The following is a 27,919-nucleotide window of genomic DNA, read 5'->3' as shown; positions in this document are numbered from 1 at the left end:
TTAATTATTTATTTATTTTTACAACCAATTGATATATTGAACGCTGTCATTCATACGCTTCAGCACAAAAATAAAAAATTTCTGACCTCATCATGATGATGTTTTGTGCTTGCTGTTAACACATTAACATCACGACGATTGTTTATTAATCGTGGGAGGCAGTTATATGTATAGAAATATGTATCGTGATTAAATTACAATTAATTGTGCAGCGCTGAGATAACCTGTCAATAAGCCGAGTGACAGAAATTCTACCATAAAAGCATTTACAAATATCCTTTCAGTCAGACCATCCTCTCGAATAAATTAGATCAGTAATATAAAATGACCCTTAATATTGAAGTCCACTGATCTCCAAATGTCTAGCTTCTCTTTTAACAGCCACCAGAGACACATATGAGGCCATTACACCCATCACTTATAAGGTTTAAGAAGCACCACTCCTGAACTCAATAGGTCCGTTGTGTGGGGGAGTGAGAGTGTGTCACGCACCTCTTGGGGAAGTTCCAGCTTGGTGCGGTCATCCTGGCCGTTGGAGTGTAAACCCATGAGGTAGGGCACAGGAGCGTCCAGGAAGTGAAGCAGGGATGCGGGGAGGATCGGCACGTACACATGCTGCCATTGGAAGGGGAACATTAAGGCTGTGATGCATTCCGCCACTGTCATCAGCCGCTGGTAATCTGCTCAGAAAATGACAGACATGTTCACAAAAGCCAATGTGGGAGCAGGATGATGCACGGCGCTGGTTGAAATAATCAACTTCAAACTGACTGGCTGGCCTATTACTAGACATCAGTATTCATGACTGACATTTTAGACATAATTATATTTACTGCATTTTTTCTGTGTAGCTGGTTGTGGGAGGAAACTAGGAAACCAGACTGAACTTTATGCCTGTACCCAAGACTTTAAGGCCATGAAGACTGAAAGTAAGAGCTCTGGCATTTTAAACTAACAGTCCAGGAATAAAAAACATAATATCTCAGATTTATTCAAGTATCTCTCTGCATACAGACAGACAGCCGGTACTCTACAAGGCTTTTTTTGTGAGAATGTCCTTGATATTCTAACGTTCCTGATATTCATGATATGAGCCTGATGCACAATGCACTCTCATGTATGCCTTTAAAATGACACAATATGTATCAAAAGGAAAAAACAGACCTATATTTTAAATCACACAAAAAACTGTAATAATGCCCAATCTTCAGGTTAAGTTCTCCACCCTGCAGCCCCAAAGGACCACGTATGTCTAAGAGACAAGAATACTTCCAGTCTCTAAACACCCTCAGCAATAACAACAGCCATATTCACAAAACACACACACAACCTCTTCGTCCTCTCAGTCCTCACAGTATCTACAATTACATATTCATATATAGAACCCATTACAAATGTTACAAACAAATACTTCACCTAAAAATGAAAACTCTTTCATCATTTGCTCACCCTCATGATCCAATCCTATAAGACTTTCCTTCTTCTGCAGAACACCAAAGAAGATATTTTGAAGAACACTGGTAACCAGACAACAACGGCCCCATTGACTTCCTTTGTACGAACACAAATCCACTGAGACATTTCTCAAAATATCTTGTTTTGTGTTGCACAGAAGAAAGACTCTTTAACATATTTTAAACACACACTTTCTCTCCTCCCATTCAACAGACAAACCATTACATAATATATACTGTATATGAAGAGTTTGGTTCCTAAAATTATAAAATAAATGTTACTGTGTTATGTTTTTGCTGTGTTTTATTGCGTTAGTTAGCTGTTTTTTTTTGTTATTAAGGCTTAAATTAAAACAAACCAACTGCAGTTTGATTAAAATTAATTATAATGCACAATAAAACAGCATGAATTTTGAAAAGTGATCCCATTTCGGAACCAAACTCTTCATATATACTTACATATTTAACACACGTGACAAAACTAATTATGTGTATATTTATAGAAAGAGCAATTACATATAAAACTTGATGGAAGCAAACCAAAAGTTACATGCATTATATTTTTACTACTTGAATACGCACATTTACAGTATGTGCCACAGTATAAACAGTACCGAAAGCTTTACAGGGTGGCACATTTCTATTGCTGTACTGTATATACCATCATGCCGCCCAGCCCTGTGAGCTAGAGATATATATACGGATATAATAAGTAACATACAAACGTCCATTGATCTAACAGCAGGTGCCCATCCCAAGGATTCACGTACATGGGAACAGGCAGGCCAGGACATTTGTCCATTAGTTATGAATGTGGCTGCTATTTATAGTACAGCGTAGGCTCTCTCATTTTAAAGAGATCATTCCCGCTGTGTGTGCGTGCAGCTTCCGTCTACTGAAAAATCCCCTTCAGTGTCCATAAACATTATGCTACAACCATGAGGCTTCTGGCTGAGAAAAGGATGATGTCATATCCAGCCAATCATATTTATGCTGCATCACTGCCATCCTCGTTATCTGGAGGAGGGGTTGCTAGGCAACACCACAGACGCATCCATCCACCCAGCCCCCTGACGTTTTGTAGTTACCCCCTGTAATTGGACCTTCCTTGTTGATGTAATTGATCCAATCACCACATCTGCCACTGAATCGCAAAACAATTTCCCAACGTCCCAGTAAATTTAATCTAAAACACTCTGCTGAGGATCTCCGGTGCGAAACACAGCCAATTACATTATGTTAAATCAAACAAAACTCTTGTAAAACACTTATTTACACCTTTCAAACCAGACAAAAATAAAAAAGAGTCAGCCTGAGAATAAAAACATATTAACACACACAAAAAACAACCAAGTATGTTTCATTTAAACGATTTTAAGATTAGTAGTTAATCATATAATTATTTATTATGAACGCTCCGAGAAAGATACGAGTTTAATTCGCAATGTGCCAGGTGGCTGTGGGCAAAGTGTGGCCTGTGAGTTCGAAAACGGGAGAGAACAAAGCAACGGCATGAGCTCACACCAACACAGAGAGGAGGAGAGAGTGTGAAAAGAGAGAGAGAGCTTGTCGCAGTACACTGCAACCTACCCGCCCGCTTATCCTCTGACTAAACCCAGCCTGTACTGAAGTGAAAAAGCACAAACGCAAGAAAAGTGCTGAAATCGACGTTTGCGTGGCGCAAAAAGACACATGTGTTGTGTTGGGTTTAGATTTACTGTATAAAATAGCGCTAATGTGAGAAAAAGAGCATGTTTGTGAGCGGTTTAAGACTGCTTCATAGCATGCACGCCACTGCCTGAAGTTAACTTCCGGACTATGTTTGTTGATCTGTCAGGCTAGTGGCTTATAATATAACCATTTATATTTCATTTAATTTATATTGATATTAATATTCATTTATGTTAATATTTTATCGTATAATAACTGTGTAGTCATGTCCAAAAGTACAAAGGGAGTGGACATGCAAAAGCCTCAAAATTGTGATCATCTCAGAGCACTAATACGGCAAGAAAGGTTCGGACAGGATTTGCCCCAGAAGCTAATATCCACCATCCTAGAGTGAACTGCAGAGGTTATGAAAAACAATGTAACTATTGACTCTTTGCATATATTATGTTTTTGCCAATAACCGGCTTTAAAATTTAAGATTATCTAATTTAAGATTTCCATCATACCATAGGCACATATGGAAAAATAATCTACAAACACAGCAGCAGCAAACCTTTAAAAACACAAAATGTATGTCACTGCCAATTTTTTCTCGACACAACTGTATTAAAAAAAAACATATGTTAAATGGGTCATGTTAATTTAAGTTTAGCCGAATAACTGTTCTTTTACCAATAACCCAAATAATACTAGCAAGACATACTTTTAACTTGCTAGCTACTTATTATTTCTTTGCTTCTTATCAAAAATAATATGTACTGAATTCTTTGGGCCACAAAAGTTTGCATGCACACACAGTAGCGTTTGTTTACGTTGTTGCTTTCAAACCGTCTATAGATGCTAACAAATTTAAGAACGCCGCTATCAAGCAAAACAAACTAATAAAAACTAATCTCTTGCATTAAAGTTTTCACTGATAGATTATGAGATGGCTATTCTTTAAAGGGATAGTTCAGCCAAAAAAGTTCTTTCATAATTTGCTCACCCCCAGATTGAACCAAACCTTTATAAATGTCTTTGTTCTGCTGAAAAACAAAGGAAGATATTTGGAAGAATGTCAGTAACCATTCAATCTGTTTGGTTACTGACATTCTTCCATATTCTTCAGCAGAATACAAGTTTGGAGTAAATGATGGCAGAATTTAAATTTTTGGGTAAACTATCCCTATATCTATAGTATTTGTAGATAAGTCATAGTAACCACAAAAAAACATGAGCATACGAGAAATGTTATTAAGATCTCATGTTGCCAGAGATTTCTGACACATTGTAGTTCATTCTGCCTCAGAACTGCCCACCTAGACAGGAAGGAGCCCACTGGCAACATAGAGCAACCAATCACAGTTTATTTTACGTGATGTTAGGGGCTGCTTAAGCATCAGATATACTTTAAATCTCAGAGCACAGGGGAATATACTAAGCGTCAATGTTCAGTCCAGTTTCCTCCTGTATGCTGCTAGCAGCTTCAACTGGTTAATATGTCTGCAAAAGGCGTCTTTCTTCATTCACAACCATTTAATTCAAGCATCAATGTGCGTCATAAACTACAGATATTTTATTATATGGTAGCAGAAATTTTTCAAGACCCACACTGTGTTTGAAGGGCTCTTAAAAGCATAGAGTTTAGACGCCGGTCACGTCATAGCTCGGTATAATTGCAAATAGAGGGCTTGGGACTGTACCACCAGCCAATCAGGAGAACACATCCTTTTCTTTGGACTTAAAGAGGATTAATTCAAATGATATTAACAGCTTGGGTTATTGGATAAAAATTTATCTGCAGGTCATATTTGTGTGCAATATCCATCTGACAGTCTGTCTAAACCAGAAAATTGTTCATATGAAAGATTTGTTCACCATATATTTACTCGCATTCCAAACCCGTGTGACTTTCTTTCGTCTGCACCCCGCAAATGAAGAAATTGAAGAATGTTGGTAACCATACAGCATTGGCCCCCATTGACTTCCATTGTATGGATGCAAAACTACCCATACATTTCTCAAAATATCTTCTTTTGTGATCCACAGAGGAAAGTAAGTCATAAAGGTTTTGAATAATAAAGTTATAAAGGTTTTAAGTGACATGAGGGTGAATAAAGACCACTGCAAAGCACCACAAAAATATTCTGAAAACTACTCACGTTGCGAGTACAGAAGGATCTGGATCTCAAGAAGCGCACAGGTGAAGAGCTGCAGGACGTTCTCCAACCCCAGCAGCTCAAACACTTCCTGTATATGAAAGTCAAATAGGGGCAGCTCGGCTGTGCTGGGCCTCTGACACAAAATCGATCCATATACGCCCGAGAACTTTAGGGAACGCCCGGCAGGTGGCAGCGGGACCTCGTAGAGGATGTTGTAGACGTAGCTCTCCAGCGGGAGGGGCGGCGGCTGGGACGAGGTAACGGCCTGGTGCAGCTGTTCCAGAACCTTTCGGCAGGCGTGGGCGAAGGCCATCGGCGTGATCAGACAGATGCACTTGGACACGTAGAGCGTGTCTCGACTGATGTCGTACGAGTTGAAGCGTTGTAACCTGGAGAGGGAGGGGGTGGGGTGCAGCTGCGGATGACCGGGTCGGGGGTCATCGAGGCTGTGAGGCATGGGGGGCGCGTGCAGGATGTCGTACTGTTCAGCGTTGTGCATGTGATAAAGCGTCTGCATGGCACTGCAGATCTGCTTGCTGGTCACCTCCTCGAAGAAAGTGAGGGCGAACCCATAGGTGCGTGAGCCGTCCTCCCGTGTGATGATGAAGGAGTGGAACTGAGGCTCGCGTATGTCTGCCTGAGTGCGGAAGGACAGGCCCTTTGGCATACAGAGCTGCAGAAAGAGAGGACAACACGTGTTGTTAAAAATAAAAAAGGATACTCAATTTCAAGTAAGCCTCATTTGATCTGATCCAAACCTTATTTGCCAGAGGTTGATTGGCCAGTGTTTAGCCATTTCAATTTTTTCTCCCAAAAAAAACTCAACTCTAAACTCAACCCAACTTTATTTATATAGCGCTCATTACAATTTTCTTTGTTATGAAGCAGCTGTACATGAGACATATTGACTTCAAGCAAAACAACTACAGTTTATACCTGTAAAAAAGGTGAAAACACAAAAGACAGACATACACATCCACACGGACGGACACACAGACAAGCGCGTACACACACAAACAAGCACGCATTCACAGTGAAAGCACACATTTAAGATAAAGGAGAGATGAACACAGGTCGAATATCAAACGGACAATAAATTCCTATATGCAATATTAATTATGTAAACTTCAAAATTTGAATTCTAAAGCAGCACCCTGGCCTGGCAAATAGTGCAAAACAGTATGCAAACGGTAGCGAGGAACCCCAAACTCCAATCGAGAAAAAAACCCTCAGGAGAACCCAGGCCCAACATATAAACAAAAAGCAGCAATTTTCTTGATAACAAGCACATAGATTTCTGAAATGATTTCAAACTATGCAGAATAGATGCACTGACTCCATTTACTTTTTGTCAAAAAAAGATTGGGATGTACCGATATGTAAATTATGGCCGATAACAACAGACGATAATTCTTTAACATTGGAAACCAATAACCGATATATTAGCAAATTTGAGATGTTTTTCCAGAGCACCCCAGAAAAATGTTCTTAATAGCCACATGTCTAACAGGTTTCAAGAAAGAAACAATATGGTTATGTGCCTATAATTTACACATTCATAAATATCTACATACTGTTCCTACATCAATAATGTTTAGCTAAAAGCAGTAAGTGAATGATCAACGACAGAAAGATAGAACTGTAATGTATTTTAACTGTGAGCAGTGTGCAGCTGAAGAAGTTTAACAAGAGGGAATGATTTATGATTTATACTATTATGATTTATTATTATCTCAATTGTATTATGACAAAAAAATTAGGGATGCAAAATAAATAAATGCTTTCCTGTAGCTCAGTGGTAAGAGCATTGTGTGTACAACGCAAGGTTGTGGGTTCGATCCCAGGGGTTTGCACATACCTAGGTATAAATGTATAGGATAATGCAATTGGATAAAAGTGTCTGCCAAATGCATAAATGTAAATGTAAATTTATCAGGCAATAAAAAAAATTATCGGCGGATAAATGGCCATTTTTTATGTTATCGTATCGGCCGACACCGATATGGCCATTAATTGATCCCTAAAAAAACTTGTCATAAGGAATTGTAAAAACTCATGCTTGTCAAGTATAAATTACTTTAAAAATGTAAATAAAATTGCATCCTATTTGCATCACTCACCATGCCCACAGCATCCTGGTCGAAGGGATTCCACTCCACATTGTCGGGATAGTGCGCTAGAACTTTGGATTTAAAAGTTCTCCGCAGTGGACTCTGCTCAAAATTCTCACCTGACATAAGTAAAGAGAGAAAATAAAAAAGACGTTCAGAACTGGTAAACGTTTTATCAACATTAGCCAAACTGGTCTCACAAAATTACAAATGAATCAATCCATTGATGTCATAGCCAAAGAACACATCCTATTTTTTTTCTGAAAGCAGACTTGTTTTGCCAGGAAAGCGTTGCAGAAAACATCCAAAACCAGAAATTTAACCCAGTCGGAGTGCTGGAACATCTAAAGCAGTAAAGTTTGGAGAAAGACGTGACTCAAAATCATTTCAAAGTGAAGTTACAGCACAGTACAGCCAACAGAGAAACCCCTGGTTCACCAAGCAGTGATTGTCAAACAGTTTGAAGTGCTGACAGGTTGTTTCTGAGATGCGAGAAGAGGAAGAGGACTTGAAGAGGAAGAGGACAGTGAGTGATCCCACTGTACCCTAGTACACAGCCAACTCACACACGAGCAAACAGCAGTGCTTTGAAAGAAGTGCGTGTAAAGGTTAAAGGTCAGAGGACACAAGCGGAGCTGTGATTGACTGTGATGCAAACAGCGGTTGACTGCAGAGGTGGAGAACAGTGGGGGGGAGATTACCTTCGTTTGCACTCGCCAACTGTCCTCTGGCACCATCTCTGAATTTAGTAGCCTGTATATACTGGCATAAAGCTACATAACAGATAAAACAACAATACAAATGATCAGTCGGATGTGGAAATCTTTAATCAGAGAAAACATCTTCATCTTCCTCCAAAGATTGAATTTAGCGTGCAAATAGTTTTCTTTAGAGGTTGTGCTTGCCGTCACACACAGTATGTTGAAACAACATGAGGTAAATTGCTGGTTGGGTCTTACAAACTTAGAGTAAATTTTCCTTTGGAAAGATAGTAGCCATATTTACAAAGAAGGCCTATTAGTAAAATATGTTGACCTGAGCAATCCTTCTTGCATTACACGCCAATAGTTACGTATAAGACCCTGTTTGGTTCAGTCCCAGAGAAACTAGGATCTATTTATTGCTGAATTGTACTCATTTTCACCATTAAAATGATATTAACTACAGTATCATCATGTTCAGGACTAAAATTCCTGATTTATGTCCAGTCACCCCAAAATGTCATAATATAAGGGCCGTCAACACTTTTTCTGTTGGTTCATCTGCCTTGTTGATTCTCTGCCAGCATCTCACATGATTCCTTTCCCTCAAGAGAATAACAAAACAGAGGTCATGAGAGGATGAGTCACGCCAGTAGAACTCTCCAAACAAATCACTCAGTATTTTGTCAGTATCACACAAGCTTTAGATATTATGAAATGCAAACATTAATGCGGTCAAGGTCAGAAGCACTTGAGTCACAAACACATTTTAGCTGAAAAATTCACCAAAAAGTGTCAAAGAGACTAGACTCAATTTACAAGAGTGGAAAAGACTCTTTTAACTCTGTTATATAGACACAGTGAGTAGTTGATGTCTGGTAATTGAGAAGAATGTGTAAAAATGTTGTAGGTGCTTATGATAATAAACATACATTTGTAACTAGACATGTGAGGGTTGTAAAAAACAGGCAAAGCAGCCTTCAAGACAGGATGGGTGATCCTGTCCAGGAACATTTTTGTCATGTTGGTTGGAAATTAGGGCTTGGCCGAAAAAACGATATCATATTTACTTAACGTGTCAATTGAGTCAAAATGAGACTGAATGATCTGGTACATGTTGTTTGTGGCCTAATATCCTCTTTGTTGAAACATTACGGGTTATATCTATGACTTGGTTTAATTTAATTTTAACTGGTTCAATGTTAACTTTTGTTAGACTGTTTTGTTGATAAACTGTATTTAAAATAATATTTTTAACATTGTTTCACCTTCCACACGATGGAGTCAGTTCCGGCAGGCCAAGGGTCTAAGACGATACCATGGTTGCTCAATTTCTTTTGGACAGGTATGTACATGCTTCGAGAAGAATTTAATGGATTTAGTTTGTAATTTGTTACATGGATTTACGAAATACATTCATGTGTTCGGAGAAGGCGTGTCTTTGGACGGCAAATCGCATAGAGGGTGTTACTATAATGTCAGTGCTAGCAGGCTTAAGTTAGCACTTTTCCAAATCACCCACCCCACTTTTAAGTTATGACTTTGTCTTTTCACGAAGACTGAGAATCTAAGAAAAAACTTTAAAATTATGCTGATCTTTTTTCCTCAGCTGATAAGATGTTGTTGTTTCTAAGATGGTCAGTACCTTACAAAGCAAACAAGAAACCAAATTAAACTACATTTATTTACTACTACTTAGTGTAGTGTAAATAAACAATTTAATTCCCTGTACACTACAGTTCTGTGAATATGATACATTATTAAATAAAAAGGATGTGCATCTCTGCTGAATATCTGGAATTCAGTGGATCATTGCTGTGACAGTGTTGGGTCTTGGATACAGAGAGAGAGTGTGTAGTCTACATCTATGTGTAAGTAAAGAAAGAGACAAAGCTAATGAAATCCAGTGAGAGAGACGAGTTACAGATGGTAGACGATGTTTTCCTGTGAAAGCGGATTCTGAAGCAAATATCCAAACAGCTGCGAGGAGCAGAAAGTATTAAGTCCCTCTGCGCACACGTCTTTAAAGTTCACTAAACCCAAAATAAAGCCATTGCCACATCTCTCCAATCCACTACTGTCCTGCCTTTCTTCCGAATCTTAAAAATGCATCTCATATGCTTTACTCACAAATTAACAGACATTAAAATAGCATTATTTGTATATCGATTCTTGCATGTTTCAGTTTTAGCAGCAACACATACACAATGAAATGACATAAATGCATATCTAATATGCACTCCAGTGCTGTTTGCAAGCGCATCTTCAAGCAGTAAAAAGAGCATTCATCCGAGTCATCCAGACTATCACAAATTTAGCTTTTATCAACAATTCACATCAGTGTCTATATTAACAGCACCATTTTCACTGTCTGCGTGATCACCAGCTCTGCGTCTCAGAAGCAACACCAAGAGACACATTTTTTTGAACGTTGCATGCATCCAAAAGTGTGACATTAAACATACACTATGAGCATTAAGCAACAAAAGCTTTTGCAATATAGCTTTTTGTACAAAATTTTTTCTGTAAAGAACAAAAAAATATGGTACAAAAGCTCACCAGGGATTACATTAAAGGTCTAATGTGTAATTTTTCGGAGAATCTATTTTTCAGAAATGCAATAATATACATAAATATGTCTTCAGAGGTGTATAAACAGCTTACATAATGAAGTGTTATGTTTTATTACCTTAGAATGAGCTATTCCTATCTACATACACCGTGGGTCGCCTTACATGGAATTTGCCATTTTTTTACAGTAGGCCTAAATGGACAAGCTGCTTTACACAGGGCGTTTCGTAAATACCTTATCTTATCTTCTTCGGCAAAGAAGAAAAAACATGACTACATCTTAGTCCTGTGTCAGCCACCGTAGTGCTTCGAAAGGGAGGGCGGAGTGAGCCATTGGTTGCAATTCGCAACCTCGCCGTTTGATGTTGCTAAATATCATATACTGGACCTTTAACAACATGTCTGAAACGGGATTTAGTAGTCAAAATGCGTACGATGATTGCTTTAAAAAAATGTTTTACTGTCTGCAAGACTTAACTGCAAGCTTTCCTCGTTTGTGACCCTGGACAGCAAAGATCACCCTGTGTTATAAAAGGGGTCATTTCATCATTGAATGTATTCCTCTGTGTTTCATAGAAATCATATTGCATATTGGCTGCAGAAAAATCTCAGAGGGGAGCAGTTTCGCTTTTACTGCAGTCCCACCGTAGACGGCCACAGGCACAACTTGTGCAGTTCAGCTTGTAGCCCAGGCGACAAGGAAGTACTTGGGAACAAACAGACCCTACACAGGGACACAGATAAATGTAGCTAATTTCTGCAATTAATGAAATGGTTAGGGCTGGACTGACCCAAAATTAAACTAATGCATCTAGCATGCTAGATAAACTATATAAAAACCAATGAATGAGCATGTTGCCCAGTTACAATAGCAAATGTCACTTTTCAATGCAAAAGCTAGCTCAAAAATGAATTGAATAAATACGCACCAAGAATCCTTAACAACTTCCTCCAAAACTCCTTTATCATGCTAGATTAATGACCGACCGGGGGAGGAGTTTGAGGAGCTCAAAGAAGCACTCTTTCATAGTGATGTCATTGAGAAACAGCTCAGAGGGGTGCATGGGAAACTCCTGCGGGATAGTGTTTAAATTTCTATGTGTGTGTGTGTGTGTGTGTGACGAGCCCAGCTGTCTGTCCTCGGTGTACCAAGGGCCTAATAGTGCACCCAGGCCAAGAGCCAGCCAATCACATCTCTCTGCCAGCAGGGCCTCTCATGCATATGCTAATGAAGTCTTCACCATGCGCGCTCCATCATTGGGAATAAAAGAAGATTTTGTCAGAAAGTTTGCTGCATTTGTAAACTACTGCTGATATGCATTACCGATAAGACAGTGGATGAGAGAGATAATTGTATAAAGCGATTAATAACAGGTAATCTGTGAAATGTTACTTCTTAGAAGAAGGTATAAGAAGGCATAGTGGCTCTCTAGTGGTAAAGGTTTAGGTCATGTCATTTTCTCCATTAAGCATGCAGTACACACTCAGTCCACAAGAACTTTCTCAGAGGTGCTAAAGTGCTTCCCGTTTCAGTGTCCTTGTAAAGACTTGGTTACTGTGTTATGACAATGTGTATGTGTGCAGGAGACAGCAAACTTCAGGGTTCCCACACTATGTATTATATTCATATAGAATCACCTATGAATAAGATTGCCAAGCTTGGGAATCAAATGTTTAAAGCTTCCAACAAAGAGCACTTATTAAGCAAGTACATTTAAACACTATAGCATTTAATGGGTCTTGCCACAGTAAACATATCAATGATTTTTAAGTTGAGCTACACGATTTCACAAGAAATTTTTGTTTGATATAATTTAACTTCAACCTAAGCAAGGAATAGTATGCAACATAAATTGCAATTTTACGGTTCACACATAGATAGAGGTATAGAAGCAAAAGTTACGGATTGACTTCTCAGATTTTTCTACAGCATGTAGCTCTACTTAGCCTACACTGTCCAATGTTTCCAACACTGACAGGAAGTATGATGTTCTGTTCTCACATCAGGAATGCGTTCCCTTCTTGAACCATAAGGGTCATGCATGTGTTGACCAGCACTTCCATGACCTTTAAGTGGAGTAGATATGCTTTATCTTCAGACTTTCTTTGATGGTTGTGACCAGTTCTTCTACGATTCACTAGTAGACCTGTAACAAAAATCAATTTGCAAGCAAAATTCAATGCTGAAATGATTCAGTTACAAAGAGTCGTGAGGGACACTGTGACTGTAAAATAAGAAAATGTTAAACTAATCAGCTCTTTCAACCATCGGTAGGAAAAGCGACTGATGCATAACAAACTCAATTATTTACTGTCGTGTAACTCAAAGGGAATTAATAAAAAAGAACCATAATCACACCTACTGTAACAACAAATTATCTAGAAAACTTTCAGTTCCCCAAAAACTGACTGAAGGAAACAGATAAGAGTAGTGCTGTAAAAACCATTGTGGACACGATGCTCTTTAAGCACAAACTCTTACAGAAAAGAGGCATTGGTTTAACTCCTTAACATCACATTCAGTAGTTGACCAATTAGCTTTCTTGAATTTAGCAAACCCACAAAAAAATTGTCAATGTCAATCTGTTAAGAAAAAGCTTTGAATCACCCAACTTGAAAACAATGTTCATTATATTACAAAGATTTTATGTCCGATAGTTCATCCAAAATGTGACAACAGCACTGACCCAATAGGGCAAGTGAATGTTTCTAGCCAGAAATCCTCCCATGCTCTAGCTGGCGTCTTTATTTTGAGATATTTTTTCCTACTCCATGTCAAAATCTAGGTCTGCCCCTGACAGTGTTTGATTCTAGTTTTACAAATGTGGTGCAGTGTTCTATATGCAAATATAATGGCTTAACATTTATAACGTTTCCTTCTTTGGTAACCTACAATAAACATCTGCTTTGCTTACACTCGAAAAGAACTTCAGCTTGTTTATCCATATCGGCAAACATAATCAATCCATCTAAAAGAAACATTTCTTCTGTTTTGTCCTGAATTCTCCTGATGAGGGAGGAAACCATATCAAATGTTCATTAAAAAATACTTCTTTCAAACTTGCCCGAGAACTAAACTTGCTGACCTAAATTCAACAGTCTAATGGCTGTTTTCCATTACAGCTAAATCAGGCTCAAGCTTCAGGCCCAGCAGAAAAATTAAAGGAACGACAATGGCTCTCATTTTCATACTCTTTGCCAAAAGATATGCTAACGCTTCAGGAACGCATGTAATGGCTACACAAAGGAGATGTACCTTCAGATGACTCTTGAAGGAACTTTAAGTTTGGGCAAGTATAATATGGGATGGTAAACTGTTCCATCTCTTAGGTGCTGCAACTACAAAAGCACACCTGTCTACCCTTTGCTTGTACTTTGTCCTCGGCACAAATAAACCCCCTCGATCTGAGGACATTAAAGACCTGAGTGGATTGTATACCTAGAGGAGTTCAGATATATAAGGGGGGCCAGTCCATTTAGGCCCTTGTAAACATAAAACAAAAGTTTAAAATAAACCCTGTCTTGGACTGGCAACCAGAACAAGGTAGCCAAGATAGAGGAAGTATGGTCATACTTGCGGGTCCCTGTCAAGATCTGGCTGAAGTATTTTGAACTAGTTGCAGCCGATTTTATATTATTTGACATATGCCCACAGACAGAGAATTACAGTAGTCAAGTCTAGAGAACACAAAAGCATTAATCAGCTTCTCCAGATCTTAGAAAGTTAGAAATTAATTGACCTTAGTAGGGTTGTGACGAGACACTTATCTACTCGCTGCTCATGCGCTGCTCGCGCCCTGCTCATGCTCTGCTTATGCGTGCTGTGTGAAGCCGGCTTTAGAATAACAAAAAGATTTTGACAGAAAAGATCTTAACCAATTTAGAGCAGTACCTTGAATGCCTGCCACTTTCTCAAGGCATGAAACAAGGATCACACGGTCAATTGTCATTCAAAACCCATCAAACAGACCAGATGAAGAGATGCTTTATTGCAAACATGATGGATCAACAACACAGTGCATAAAGCTGCAGTCACGTGTTACAGCATATCCCTTCAAACATAAAAACAGACTTATAAGGACAGCAAAAGAAGCTTAAAGGCACTGTTTATAATCACAAAAATCAACAGATTCCTTGTTTGTACAAGGATGCTTGAAGCAGAACATTCAGAACTGTATACAGCTGACCAGCGTAAACAAAGCAGCTATGGTGTTCTGAAATACCCATGCAAAAGCAAATAGTCAGACCTCTAGAGGTTGCAAACAGACCTTTCCTTCCTGGATCAGGACTAAAAATACAATAATTTCAGAAAATCCACAACGAACGCTACCTAATCACAGTCATTGAGGATAAGGTATGCTCTGATCGATCGGCCAATAATCACATTTTATGACTCGATCGGTACTCACCAACTTGACCGATCTCACGAACCGATCGCAATATGAGGATGTCACTGCAAGATGACGTCTAGAATGCATGAGGACGTTACTGATTTGGTACCGCAGTCATGTCATCGCCCGTGTGGAACTATATCTATGTTTGAAAAATGTGCAATTTGTCGTATATGTTCCAAAGAAATCTCACGTTGAGGACTATTTTATTTTTTTCCTCATCCTTGTATTGGAAAAGTTACATCAGACTTCTCAATTTTAGAGGAATAAATGTTAATTTATCCTCCTCAGTTTACTATAAGACAATGTTTAAATAAATCTTTTAGGTTACATCGGACTGGTCCAATTTGTTTCTGTTTATTTTTCTCTTTATTAAGTAGCCTGACATACATCTTGACATGTATTGTTTCGCATTTAAAATGTTCAATGTACAATATTTTTTTTGTGATTATTTAGAACTCTGTTAAAACAATAGTTATAATACATTAACATATATTACATAATTACTGTAAAATAACAAAATTCAAAATATATTACAAAAGGCAACATCTATAGCATGAATTTACCTGAAAAAGGTTAATGGTGATCAGAGAGCTTACATATGTTTACAAAGCTTGAAGCATCAGGATTGGTATCGGCCAATCACGATGACAAGAAATCGGTTCTCAATATCGGCTGCAGAAATCCTGATCAGAGCAACCCTAATGAGCATATATGTCATGTTTAATAATGTAATCTTAATATTTGAGATGTGTGTGGAGGCAATATAATCACGAAAATGTGTAACTACTTTACGAGGGGGTCTATTCGTATGGACTTTTGTTTTACTTATGTTTTAGAACGATGTGCTTTCACACCAATGATTTTAGGTTTAGGGGCGGGGTTAGATAGATAAGGTAGGTAGATCACTCATTAATCCACTGTGGGGAAATTATTCTGCATGAGCAGCCAGACATAACAGTACAATTGTATACTACAGTGCATTTGCAAAAAGTGCAAAAAAATAAATAAATAGTGTAAACATAAATGCACAGGATGTACATTGTGGTATACATACAGTTGAGGTAAAAAAAGAAGGCTGAACCTACAAAATGTGTGCCTGTGACTTTTACGTTTTTTTATTCACAGGTGTAATGTAAATGAGGTGTGGCCTACTAGTCCACCAGAAAGTCAATGGTGCCTTCCTCTGCTTTTGAGGGATGTGTTAAAGGGATAGTTCAGGCAAAAACTCAAATTTACCGTTAATTTAGTCACCCTCAGGCCATCCGAGATGTAGGTGACTTTTTGTCTTGAGTAGAACCATAAAGAAGATTGTTTGGTAAATCCGCAGTCCTCTCTGCTACATATAATGGGAGTATATGGGGTCAGCCGTTCTAAGAGTTCCTAAAGCACATAATTCCAAAAAGCGGCTCCTGGCGACATGTTGACATGTGAAAAGTGACTCGCTCAATATTTTCAGTTTGAACGTCATTTTTACGTCAATATTAGCCATACTGTACAGCCACAACACTCCCTTCCTGCAGGTGGTGCTAAACGTACCAGACGCTGATAAGGCATCCGCCACCAAATACTACAAGAAGATTGTGATTGTGTGCAGAGGCTGCACATTATGGCTAATATTATTGAAAATGACGTTCGGTTTTATGAATATTAGCAGCCGCTAAGGACAAAACTTTAGATTTACAAGTCTTGGAGCTTTGTTGCATCGGCCAGGTTACAACACAGGAAAAGACAAAGGCCAAAACTATGGTTTAGTTAAATTTGGGATACACCGATCCGATACTCTGGATCGGAATCTGGGCCGCTACGGGATCTTTTTTGGTAGATCTGGTATCGTACTGACAGGTTCCATTCAAATGCGATCCATTGCGTTACCCGTGGATTTTACTCTTAAGCTTAAAACTTCATGCACTGTATTAGATGTCATGTATTTCGGTAGCTTTAAGCAAGGAATTATCCACGACATCAGAAGGATCATCATCAGGACGCATCATTATAAGTCCGGGATGCTCATGAATGAAGCGGGTGCATAAAGCCCATCATTCTGCATCCGCAATTCGCATGAGCGAAGCCTGTTCCACTCTGCATTGAGATAGTAACAGAGACAATAGTATTTTAATCAGGTACATTTTTTAAGTATCAAGGGCCTCATTTATAAAACTGTGCGTGGAAACCTACTTAAAGTGAACGTACACCAGAATTCTGAAAAGTGCGTATGCTAAAACCCCTGATCCCATCCTTTATCTCCATAACGAAATCACAAATGGCCACACATGAGATTCACTGAGATTTCCTTATTAATAATTGTTTTAATTACTATTAATATTATATTAAAGCCAAAGAAGGTCTCTGCAGCATTAATATGTTTACAGCATTTAGACTGATCATTAACACCTCATTAAAATCACATCATTATGTAGATGTGTCCTTCACCTGAGATATAATTTTAAGACATAATTGTTAAAGACGAATGTTTCTTCATTCCGGTTTTGTAATGAACTTAGTTAGTACCGATAACGAGGACATTTAGAGAAATGATTGTGCGAGAGTTTAATGGCTATATTTCCAGACTTTGACATTGATGATTATGCACAGTAAGGAAAATATATTTAGCTATTTATTGTATCGTATTTGATGCTGCCCTATAGTCTATGCAGTCGGATCATCTCCTCCTCATGTGCTCATTGTGCGATGGTGAGACAGTGCTGATTAAATATTTAGATTGAATTTTCATTGAAGATTTGAGTTGGATTTTACAAGTGGTTCATGAAACAAATGTCACTCAATACAAGCGCAAATAACCCTGCAGATGTAATCTTCGTGATAATAAGAATATTTAAGGTCAAATGAAATGTGTTTGAGGCATTAATGCTTATAATTGTTTTTTCACACTTACTTTCTGCAATCTAACTTGAGTTCACTAACTCACCATTGGTGTCGCAAAACTGATCTGTCTCCGAAACTGATCTGTCTCCTGATCTGTCCGTACGCATATGGGTCAGAGTTTGCATGCAAGTGCGCAAATTTGTTTTTATAAATCCCATCTTTTGCGTGGGAAGTGGCGTACGCCTCTTTCAGGGCATGTTATGTGCATACGCAACGGTTATAAATGAGTCCGCTGGCCTTCATGTGAACAAAATTGTAAAGCATATATCATACTCCAGTACAATTTATAAATACATTTTTATATGTTTTTTTCCTGTAGCCTGTTAATTCACCCGTTCCGTATACGGGACACCCAAGTTTGCGTCAATATTGTACATGTAATTTCGAATCGAATCTTGACAAACTATATATCAGTGGAAAGGTTTAAGAATCTAGAATACAGATTTATTTGGTGTTTTTTTTATAATTTATGTAGGGAGAGTAATTGATTCTTTTTTTGTAAAGAGTGTGCTTAATTTTTTGGTCATCCTTTTGCAACCCATATTTTTTAATGCATTTTTTAATCAAAGAAAAACAAACTTTTTTTATTTGGTTTTTACAAGAAACCTAACACCAATAACCAGCTACTTTTCTTTTTTCAAACGAGACCAACAACAAATCTGTATTTTAGTTCCAACATGCATTTCATGTGTAGGCTCAAAAAGGGCTCCGACAGTACTTAATTACATTTAAAATATCCTACTTTTACAAGTAAAAGTACTTAAGTTAAAGAAAGTAGAAGATTTTAATTTACTCAAAATTAATAGGTTACATTTACATTTATGCATTTGTCGGACACTTTTATCCAAAGCGAGATACATAGCATTGTATTATACATTTCTTTCTGACTCTATGAAATCCCCAGAGATCGAACCCATGACCTTGGCATATGTCATTGCTAGTGCAATGCTCTAACCACTGAGCCACAGGAAAGCTGTGTTAAAAACAACAACAAAAAACTTGTTTTTATGAAAAGTAGTGGAGTATTAAGTATGAAATGCTTTATCTGTGTTTTTACTCTAGACAAAAAATACTTCCCTACATTATAAAGTACAGATAGATTAAAATGTACTTGAAGGTAAAAATGCTTAAGTACTATCCACCTCTGTCAATAAAAGATACAAATATATGCAATTCTACGTTGATCAAGAAAAACAGTGCTAGTATCGGATCAGGATTGGTATCGGCTGAAACTCAGAATTCAGGTCTCAGATTGGCAAAGGAAAAAGTGGTATCAGTGCATACCTAGTTGAATAAGGACAATTAAGTCGCTTTTTTAAAAAGCCTAAGATAAAAACAATACTGGTGTGTATTTTGAGACAAAACAATGGCACGGACATATTTTAAGACGTGGCAGGGCCAGGGCAATTTATTTCTGTAAAGACAGCTCAAACTTGCATTTAGTCTGGGACTAGCCCAAAGCCTTGTCTGTGAAACCGGGCATGGATGTTTCAGCACAGTACAAAGAAAAATCCCTACAGAGTATGAGTGCATTAGAAACACGCATTCGATGCAACTGTGCAACAAAGAAAAAAACTTGACCAACTTGTTTCCTCTGAAAACTGTGTGTTAGCAGTTTCTTTCCCCAACTAACTAGGTCAAGACACACAAGAGCTTTGAGATAAGGGCTGTAGTTTTAAAACACAAAGCTAAAATTGCTCTTGTGTCAAACGTTTGAAACAAATGTGGTTGGTTGGATAATTGATGCCTTTTTGTACTCTCCTGTGAAATCTATGACCCTTCATTTGTCTGAAGGGCACCATGTGGAGCAGGAGCACACTAAATCCATCAGGCTTGCCCTCAGGGGACACATCAAGATGGACACCAGTTACATTTACTACAGTTTCACTGTAACCCTTTATCTCAAGATACATCATACGTAAATAATAACCACTTCTCAGCACAAGTCACATCTGGAAATCTCTGGGAAATTCAGCAAACAAAACTAATCCAATGACTGATACACAGTGTTTCCCCTGTCACACGCCATCTAAAACACCACAATTTACAGATCAGCACGAACATGATCAGATGCAACACAATTCTTACGAAATTAAACAAGGGGGAGATTTATGAATTTAAAAATGTGCTTTTCCACAAAGAACTATGAACATATGAGGAAAACACCAAATCTGATTTCAGTGCAAGTGCAAATCTAACAGGAAACACAAGAGGAAAAGGCACTAAACCACAGAAAACCTAAACTCTCACTAAACAAGAAGTCATGTGCTCGTCCTGCAGGCGAGAAAGCGCTGTAAACCCCTAACCTTGTTGTCTGGAAAATAAATGCTTTATGGACTTTTTACAGTGTTAATTTAAATGCTATAAGGAACTGACCAGATTTAATTCATGTGCTGGTCAAAGCATTCTAAAGATGAAAATGATCAATAATTTACTGTTAAACATTGTTCGCCTGAAGTACACGTATAATAGAGATGATAGAGCTGGTTATGAACATTTAGATAAGGTCAACACATTTATAAATACTGTATGCATTCAGCTTTACATGAAAATCTTTTTGAGAAACACTGTACAAATGTTATTGATAAGGTTATACAATATCCTATAGTACATAATAAATACATATATATGTATATACATTTATTTAAATAAAGAAAATAATCGTTGGGTCTGTACTTGTGAATAGTGTAATTTGGATTACACAAATACAGTATTATATTGTGTAACAAATATAAAACATGCATGGAGGTGTTACGATGTTGTATGATTGTCTTCTGTTGTTGTTGTTGTTGTACCCATTCGATTCGATTCGTATGTTTTGTCATTAAAAAAACGTTTTTGTATTATTCCTCTATATTTCCAGTTCCTTTCCTTCTAAGAATGGACAATCTATAGATTTAGTAATATTTATAGTGTCAACCCATTATAAAATCCGAAATATTTACTAAATCTCAACAATTGACTAGTGTGCTGAATCGTATGCTTGTCCTACATTTAGATTTTTTTCCGTTTACTATTTAGTACAGCCTGTGGATTATTATAAACACATCACTAACATATTTGAGGACAAATGCACAATAATAGCACACGGTTTTGTCAAAATCGATGTCCTAAAAGCATTTTAGGTGTATGTTCGGGTCTTACCGGACAGCTCGTCTGGTTCTAAGCCGCTCTCGGTATCCAGACCGCAGATCACCAAATAATCCGCGAACCGACAGGAGCTGGAGCTGAATCCGGTGCTCATTTTGAGACGGCTCCGCTTGTGCGCTTCTCTTCGCGGGTCTAACGGAGCGCATAGTAAGAGATCTCCGGTTCAGACTTCGCAGCCATTGCAGATGCAACGAAGGCAGTAGCCAAGAGCGCCAATAGCATTGTGGGCCTCCGCTACAGCTGTTCACGGCTGCCTCCGTACTTAACGGCCACTGGTACGCATGCGCGGTGCTCGCCGTTTTGCGCTTCCGTCCGTCTATTCAGGCGCATCATTGTGCGTGCATACTTTTTTATTATATCTTTTTTAACAGTCTAATTACAAAAAAACAACAACACAGAATTCATCACGAATGATCATAGATAAATAAATATTTCAAAACAATATTTATTATGCAGTTTATAATAAAAATAATTAACTTAATTGACTTAATTGGATAAAAGCGTCTGCCAAATGCCTAAATGTAAGAGATGTTTTTGGATTTTGTTAAGGACGGAAATATCGAAAAAGTACTTGATGAGTGACACTTTCATACAAGTTGAATGATTATAAAGGGTATAATAAACTGGTGTAGATATACATATATACCTTGCGAATCTGATGAGGATTTTGTGGTAAGGGGAGGGTTGGTAATGTATGCAATGTTTGCTGTCTTAAAATCTAATAAAAACATGTTATACAAAAAAGAACACTAATTAATGCAAGAAATAATACAACTTTTCAAATAACTTGAAATTTACAAATAATATTAAATTATTTTAATAATTAAATTAAAATCAAATGACACAGGTACATCATCGGATTAAGCCGTTAGATCGGACGCCATAATCGATTATTGAACCGGGAAAACGTGTCCTAATTCAGGCAAGAAATCATCAACAAAGAATTAATTTCAGAGTAATGGAGAGGATCAGCTCCGTGATCAACAAAGGGTTATGATGTGTACAAGTTTTGTCTATCAAGATAATCTTTACAAATCAACACAACATTTGTTAAGGTCGAAATACAATCGGTAGAAAAAAAAGTTAACAGGATGCTATTAACATACTACATTTAAGGTCGCTCGATATCAACGTCACCCCCAACAAACCTCCTACAAGTTTTTCAAACTTTATTAAAAATGTGTTCCCGAGAAGGTAATTAACCCGTGAATGAATCCGCATATAAATCCGTTTTAAGAGATTTGTGCATATGGTGCATTATTTGTGAGTTTTATATGCGCTATGACTTCTAACGTCCCCACCAAAGGAAGTTGTCGCTTCTAGCAACTTCTTAGCAACTGCCGTTTTTAAGACACAATAAGGCTTTAAAAATAACAAGCGGGTTATAATTGGTGTGTTTTATATCAATATTTAGAGGTTTAGTTAACCACAGACCTTATTTTGGGCGATTTACCAAAAACTCATACACTTCGGAGCGATGGAACCGGAAATACGTCATCTTTTGTATTATCTACAACTACTTGCCGCAATAAACTGTGGCTGCATTTTAATGTTATACGACGCTGCACTCTGGCGGTGTATTAAATAATTGCACAAGACAAAGGTTTACGCTAAACCGTATAAATCGCTTTTTAGAAAGATATTAAAAAAATAGGACAAGCACAAATATTAGGCAAAGATTTCTCACAAAGATGTTTGTTTCTGGACACTTTTTTGTTAGTTTTAAATCGGTAAATGATGTCCATACATAATGGGCCACATTCAAATCACTCAAATCACACTTCTGTGCAAAAAGTTTATAAAACTATTCTTATGTAAACTGTAGCATTCAACTCCATATATGGTTACTGAATAAATCTATAAGTTTATTACGTTTATTAAATCGTCTTTTATACTTTTACAATCATCAGCACCAGCCAACTTAGAAATTACTAAGTGATTCTTAACAAACATCTGAATATTTAAAGTAAATTGTAATCAATGAATTAAGAACAGGAAAATGTTAAATAAGTATTTATTTATTCAATAATAAATCTTTCTATTTTACACGTATGAAGAAGTTGGACAGACGTCAATGAATATCTTTTCAAATGTAGGACACAACAGTAGTTTTTCAATTAAATATAATACTGTAACCAGTCATTTTAATCTATGGATCAGAGACACCCCTGTAAAAATATGATTGATAAAAAATGAAAAATGAAGTTATTGAGCACAATTTAGAAATGGCAAAAATTGCCAGACAGATCATTTTGTATTTATAATTTTAACCAATAAAGTTTACTAAACCCTAAAACTGTTGCAGAACAAGAACTCAGTTAAGTCTCATCTTTCCTCTAGGTCCATGTTCTATTACAGTCACTATAGGAACAGTTTGAAATGACAAACTGGAATGACAAACTGAACATGCAAGCATAAATTCAGTCAGGTAATAAGACTCGCTTTCAGGTATACAAAGAGGACAGAAAGCTGTATTTTAAGTATTATGTAAGACTGATCATTTTAAGACTGATCATTTTTGTCATCGCCAGACTTAACTGCAGAAGGCAGCTTTCCACAATGCACACATGTCCACTAAGCTGCATCGTCATATTCCGTTTACAATCCATTACAGTAGTTTGGCTCGACTAGGTCCAGGAAATCAACTAAATCTAAAATATTGAACATTAATACTTCCCTCTGTTTCGTGGTTTAAATGAAAAATGAAACATTATATCTAGTACGAGTCCACTCAAACTATGAACTATTTCAATGAAATAAACTCATAATGATTTGGCAATAGACCATTTCTAAAGGTTGCATCCAAGTTCAAAGAGGATGTTTTTACTTAGACCAGGTGGCCAGTAGTTTGCTGTAATTGTTAAGTGTATAAAACGCTAGAATGTCCATTATTTAATTGCATTTATAGAACCTATAATAAAGGCAGAACAAATCTAGACAGATGCAATATACAGACAGTCTTGATCTGTAATACTACTGTGGCATCATCCAACTGTATCACTAATGGGAAAATGAAAGTCCGTACCGAGAAGCACTACCAACTATAGTAAGCAGCAGTACACAGGGCACTGAGAGAGAATGATATTGCTACTGCATTTTATCTTTAGTTTTATCTAAGAATTAAGATTAAAATCAAAAGCAGTAAACCCAACAAGCTTACCCTCAAAACGTTTCTGATGCACGTAATACCCCAATTCTCAAACAAATGTGAATATTAAAGTGGGTTCATTGCGACGTTCGACAACTTCAAAGGAAGGGAAAAGATTTCCAGTTCATCAGAATTGTTTAAAATAGCCTTTCTGTTGTTTGGAAAAATATTGGGAAGTTTAAAACATTGAAGAAATTGACGAAGATCAAGATACTGATATAATTGAAGGTGTTGGTTAACCGCGGAGGGCGTTAGCGGTGACAGAATTTTCATCCCATTAAAGTAGCAGAGAAACAATGGAAGGCCAGTCTGTCACTCACAGTTCGTGACTGCCCATCATATGAAGGACATGAGGGCGTGTTTTACATGTATAAACGAAGAAAACAAAAAGAGACCATTAGAGGATCAGTATAATTCCTGAGCTGAAACATGTAGAGCTGGAGAAGTCTACTCAAGCTTCTGCTGAAGTTTCTTTTGAAAACAGACAGGAAGGATTGAGACGATAGCCAAAGCCACCAACACAAAGACAGAGTACCAGGAAACCCCCTCTCCAACTGTGGTCAGTTTGTACAGCGTCGTCCCGGCATTTATTGCCACAAATGATGGGGGGGCCACTCCTACAAAAGAATGGAGAACAGTCACTAGTTGGGGATTTAAAGTGTGTTTGCGGTTTTAAAAACATTCGTCAAACATTACGAAATCTAGTGAAAAGGATCTTGATCACTGCTTTATCTTACCAAGAAAGGTGCCCAGAAAGAAGACACCTAAAGGCACGTTAATGACTGGTGAAGTGATGTTGATGAACCAGTTGGGAAGGAAAGGAGTAATTCTCAAAAAAATGATGTAATTTATGAGGTGCTCTCTGTGCTTGTCTACCTAAAACGACATGAACAACAACCACTCAACATCAGGACCATTCAACTGACACTGTGAATAAATATAAAGACTACTGATATGAAGGTCTTACCTGTTGTGACCAATTCTGCGCTCTCTCTGTGAGGTACTTGTGGACCATTGGTCTCCCAACTAAATAAGACAGCATATAGCAAAGGGATGCTCCGAGCCCTGAACACTGTAAAGCATGAAATACACATAGTACAGGACAACTATTTAATGATGTGACAAATATCTCAGGGACTTGTGGACAAAGCATTGCACAACCCAAGCACAATGACAGATACTTTATACATAAATTTGCATATAAACAAAAAGCTTACCAGACAGACAAGGCAGAGAGCTAGAGGAAAGGGATACAGATAACCAGAAAGTATACTGAGAAATATGGAGCCTGGGATAGCAAACGTCTGAAGGCTGAACAAAGGTTAGTTAAGGTATTCAGAGCACAATGAATGAAACTAAAGCATCTACTAAAGTACACTATTATGCGATGAAGCCTCTATTTGGCCTGATGAGCTTCTTTCTTGAGTCAGATTTCATATACTTTTCACATAGTAAAAATACATAAATTCTGTAGCTAACAATAATTATTCAATTCAATGATTCATATATTTATGTATATGTCGTAATTCTTTTTGGCCCAATTTATTTCCACATTCCTCTTTTAATAATACATTAACTACCTAACCAGAAAATCAAGATTCGGTAGTCGTGTCTCAAAGGATACAAAATATATGTAGCAAAGTACGCTACCAGTACTTGAGTATAATAAGTGTCTTTGTATTTGGACAGTACTGTGCCCAACGCTTTGGCATCTTCCATGTCCTTAGGAATTTTCATCTTTTCCATCTCATCTCTGCAAGACATCAGAAAAACATCTATTACAACTATAAAGCACAGTAAACTACAGACTGAAATGAAAAAGAACGACTTACTCGTTCAGTTCGGGGAAATTACGGAACACCAGATACATAACACAAGCAGAACAGGCAAAAATAGTGATGAGGGTGAGGATTGACATGCGCGCAGAGGCTCCTCCAGGGGACTGGGTTCCTTAGAGAGTGATTTAAATAAAAAAAGAAAACAATTATGCGCAACCTCCCAAACCGCGTATACCTCTTATATCATCTGTGCAATGCATTGCTTTTTTTTGCATCACTTGTTAACAATCCTTAGGGAAATTAAGGCCCTTGAGAGGTCTGCTGTGATGTAAAAATTGTCTTTGTCATTGTCTTAAAGGAGCAGTGTGTCCTTTCTGTAACTGAAGTTTGCAGATTCCTGGTATTTTTACTTTTACAACTACAAATTGTTGTTGTAAGGGTAAGAGGAAATAAATACTAGCTCACACCTGGGTGTTTGAGACAGCCAGATAAATTGCTATATGCTTATTGGGATCTTCTTTGTTATTGTTTAATAGTCAAAATACAAAACACCACACCAACACCATCACTATATAATTTAACACTATTTATTTTAAAAAGCAAATACACATATTTAATATTATTTGCACTGATGTACTAGGCATGTGTATTCTCCATAGACTGGGTATTCTCAAAGTAAATATGGGAAAATGAAGATTTCATGTGGGCTTCAACACTAAAAAACATAATACAAAGCGCCTTTCTAGTGACGTCAGGTTTTTTTTAAATGACCAGTCACTTTACATGAAGTTGAAACAGTTAGTGTGTTAATTAATAATAAATAAATATAAAGAGAGACAGTTAGTGTATGAGTAATGGGTGGACCCGATTCGAACAGATAACACAATTACATTGAACATTACACATTACTCCCTAAACTACAACCGTTGCGGTATTTATCCAACAGCTCCGAATAATGGGGGAACGTTGATGAAATAAATATGTGAAGTTAGTTACAGTCCGCAAGCGAGATTATGGCATACAATTCTGAATTACCTTTGAGCGTTTGACTTTCTTTTGAGGGCCTCGGTTCCTCACCCACCAGAGGACTGGTTTCAGTCTCGCGGTTTCCGCTTCTCTTCTTGGTCATTGTGGTGCGATTCAACAAAAGAAATATACGAAGGGAGATCCTGTCGCAGTTAAAAACTCAACGCAACCTTTAAACCGGCTCTCTCCACCTGCCGTCAAGACAAAATACCGGTGACCTGCGACTGTATTTTCTTCTTCTTTAGTGGTGTTCTGGGCTGATGGAAGATAAATGGTTAAGGTCTTTAGTGCCACCTAGAGTTGAGATCACGACGGTACATTCTAAATGCAGGACCTAAAATCCAAAAGTCCATGGCTGGTGTGTGTCTACCACATTCAGAAATAAAATACTTTTGATCTCTTTGTGACTTCTACCATTTCAGATTGTGTGATACTTGATTGAGAGCAACATATTTTCTTCTTATTATTATTATTAAACGTGTCATTGAGAAAATCAAGTAAAACAGCCGTTTCAGTCCGATTCCCCACACCACAACTATTCTTTGTGAAGGGATGGATGGAACATTATTCAGACTGCTCTTAGATATAGATATATTTTATATCTATTTAAACTAAAAGCCAATATAGATGCACAGACAATATGGTAACCACTTTATGTAAGAATGTCATGTGGATACCACCTCACTGGGTCCAATAATTAAGGCACATGGGGAATTGCAGCATTATGGACGTGACATTTTGCGTTATGGACGTGACATAAAAATGTTCGGAGAATGAATTTGTTACCATTATATTGAACTGTATGATTATATTTCACTGAACCCTTGTTGATAGAGTCTAAACATCAAAAATGTCAGTCTATGAAAAAATATATATTTAAAAAAAGGGAAA

General features: G+C 37.5%; 2 protein-coding genes across 3 annotated transcripts in view; both read right to left on the bottom strand.

Moving 5' to 3' along the window:
• Nucleotides 1-21,354, bottom strand: part of dennd5a (DENN/MADD domain containing 5A) — a 36,181-nt gene extending 14,827 nt beyond the window's left edge. Inside the window, exons 1-5 of one of the 2 annotated variants that reach the window (XM_056748733.1) lie at nt 21,071-21,354; nt 8,079-8,150; nt 7,387-7,496; nt 5,267-5,939; nt 493-680 (exon numbers count right to left, since the gene is read on the bottom strand). In XM_056748733.1, coding sequence (XP_056604711.1) covers nt 493-680; nt 5,267-5,939; nt 7,387-7,496; nt 8,079-8,150; nt 21,071-21,170 — 1,143 coding nt within the window. In that variant the 5' untranslated portion in view covers nt 21,171-21,354. The remainder of the gene's footprint in view (nt 1-492; nt 681-5,266; nt 5,940-7,386; nt 7,497-8,078; nt 8,151-21,070) is intronic. The other variant, XM_056748740.1, reaches the window with a different exon arrangement.
• A 1,719-nt stretch (nt 21,355-23,073) lies between these two features.
• On the bottom strand, nt 23,074-27,277 carry tmem41b (transmembrane protein 41B). The gene is made up of 7 exons (XM_056742764.1): nt 27,038-27,277; nt 26,057-26,174; nt 25,849-25,977; nt 25,442-25,535; nt 25,192-25,296; nt 24,962-25,100; nt 23,074-24,841 (listed from the first exon to the last, which is right to left on the bottom strand). Exons 1-7 carry the CDS (start codon nt 27,129-27,131, stop codon nt 24,672-24,674), a joined length of 849 nt encoding a protein of 282 aa, XP_056598742.1. The 5' UTR covers nt 27,132-27,277; the 3' UTR covers nt 23,074-24,671.
• Between the last annotated feature and the right edge of the window lie 642 nt (nt 27,278-27,919).

This window comes from Triplophysa dalaica, chromosome 1, assembly GCF_015846415.1.
Source record: "Triplophysa dalaica isolate WHDGS20190420 chromosome 1, ASM1584641v1, whole genome shotgun sequence".
Classification (NCBI taxonomy): domain Eukaryota; kingdom Metazoa; phylum Chordata; class Actinopteri; order Cypriniformes; family Nemacheilidae; genus Triplophysa; species Triplophysa dalaica.
Note: the sequence above shows the minus strand (reverse complement) of the source record. Positions and strands in the feature narration are given on the sequence as shown.

Excerpts from the sequence above, each read along its gene's own strand:
- tmem41b (XM_056742764.1), bottom strand. The coding sequence starts at position 27,131 with ATGACCAAGAAGAGAAGCGGAAACCGCGAGACTGAAACCAGTCCTCTG. Across the intron at positions 25,101-25,191 it reads CGCAGAATTGGTCACAACAG|GTAGACAAGCACAGAGAGCA; the intron begins GTAAGACCTTCA and ends ATGTCGTTTTAG. Across the intron at positions 24,842-24,961 it reads CTTTCTGGGCACCTTTCTTG|GAGTGGCCCCCCCATCATTT; the intron begins GTAAGATAAAGC and ends ATTCTTTTGTAG.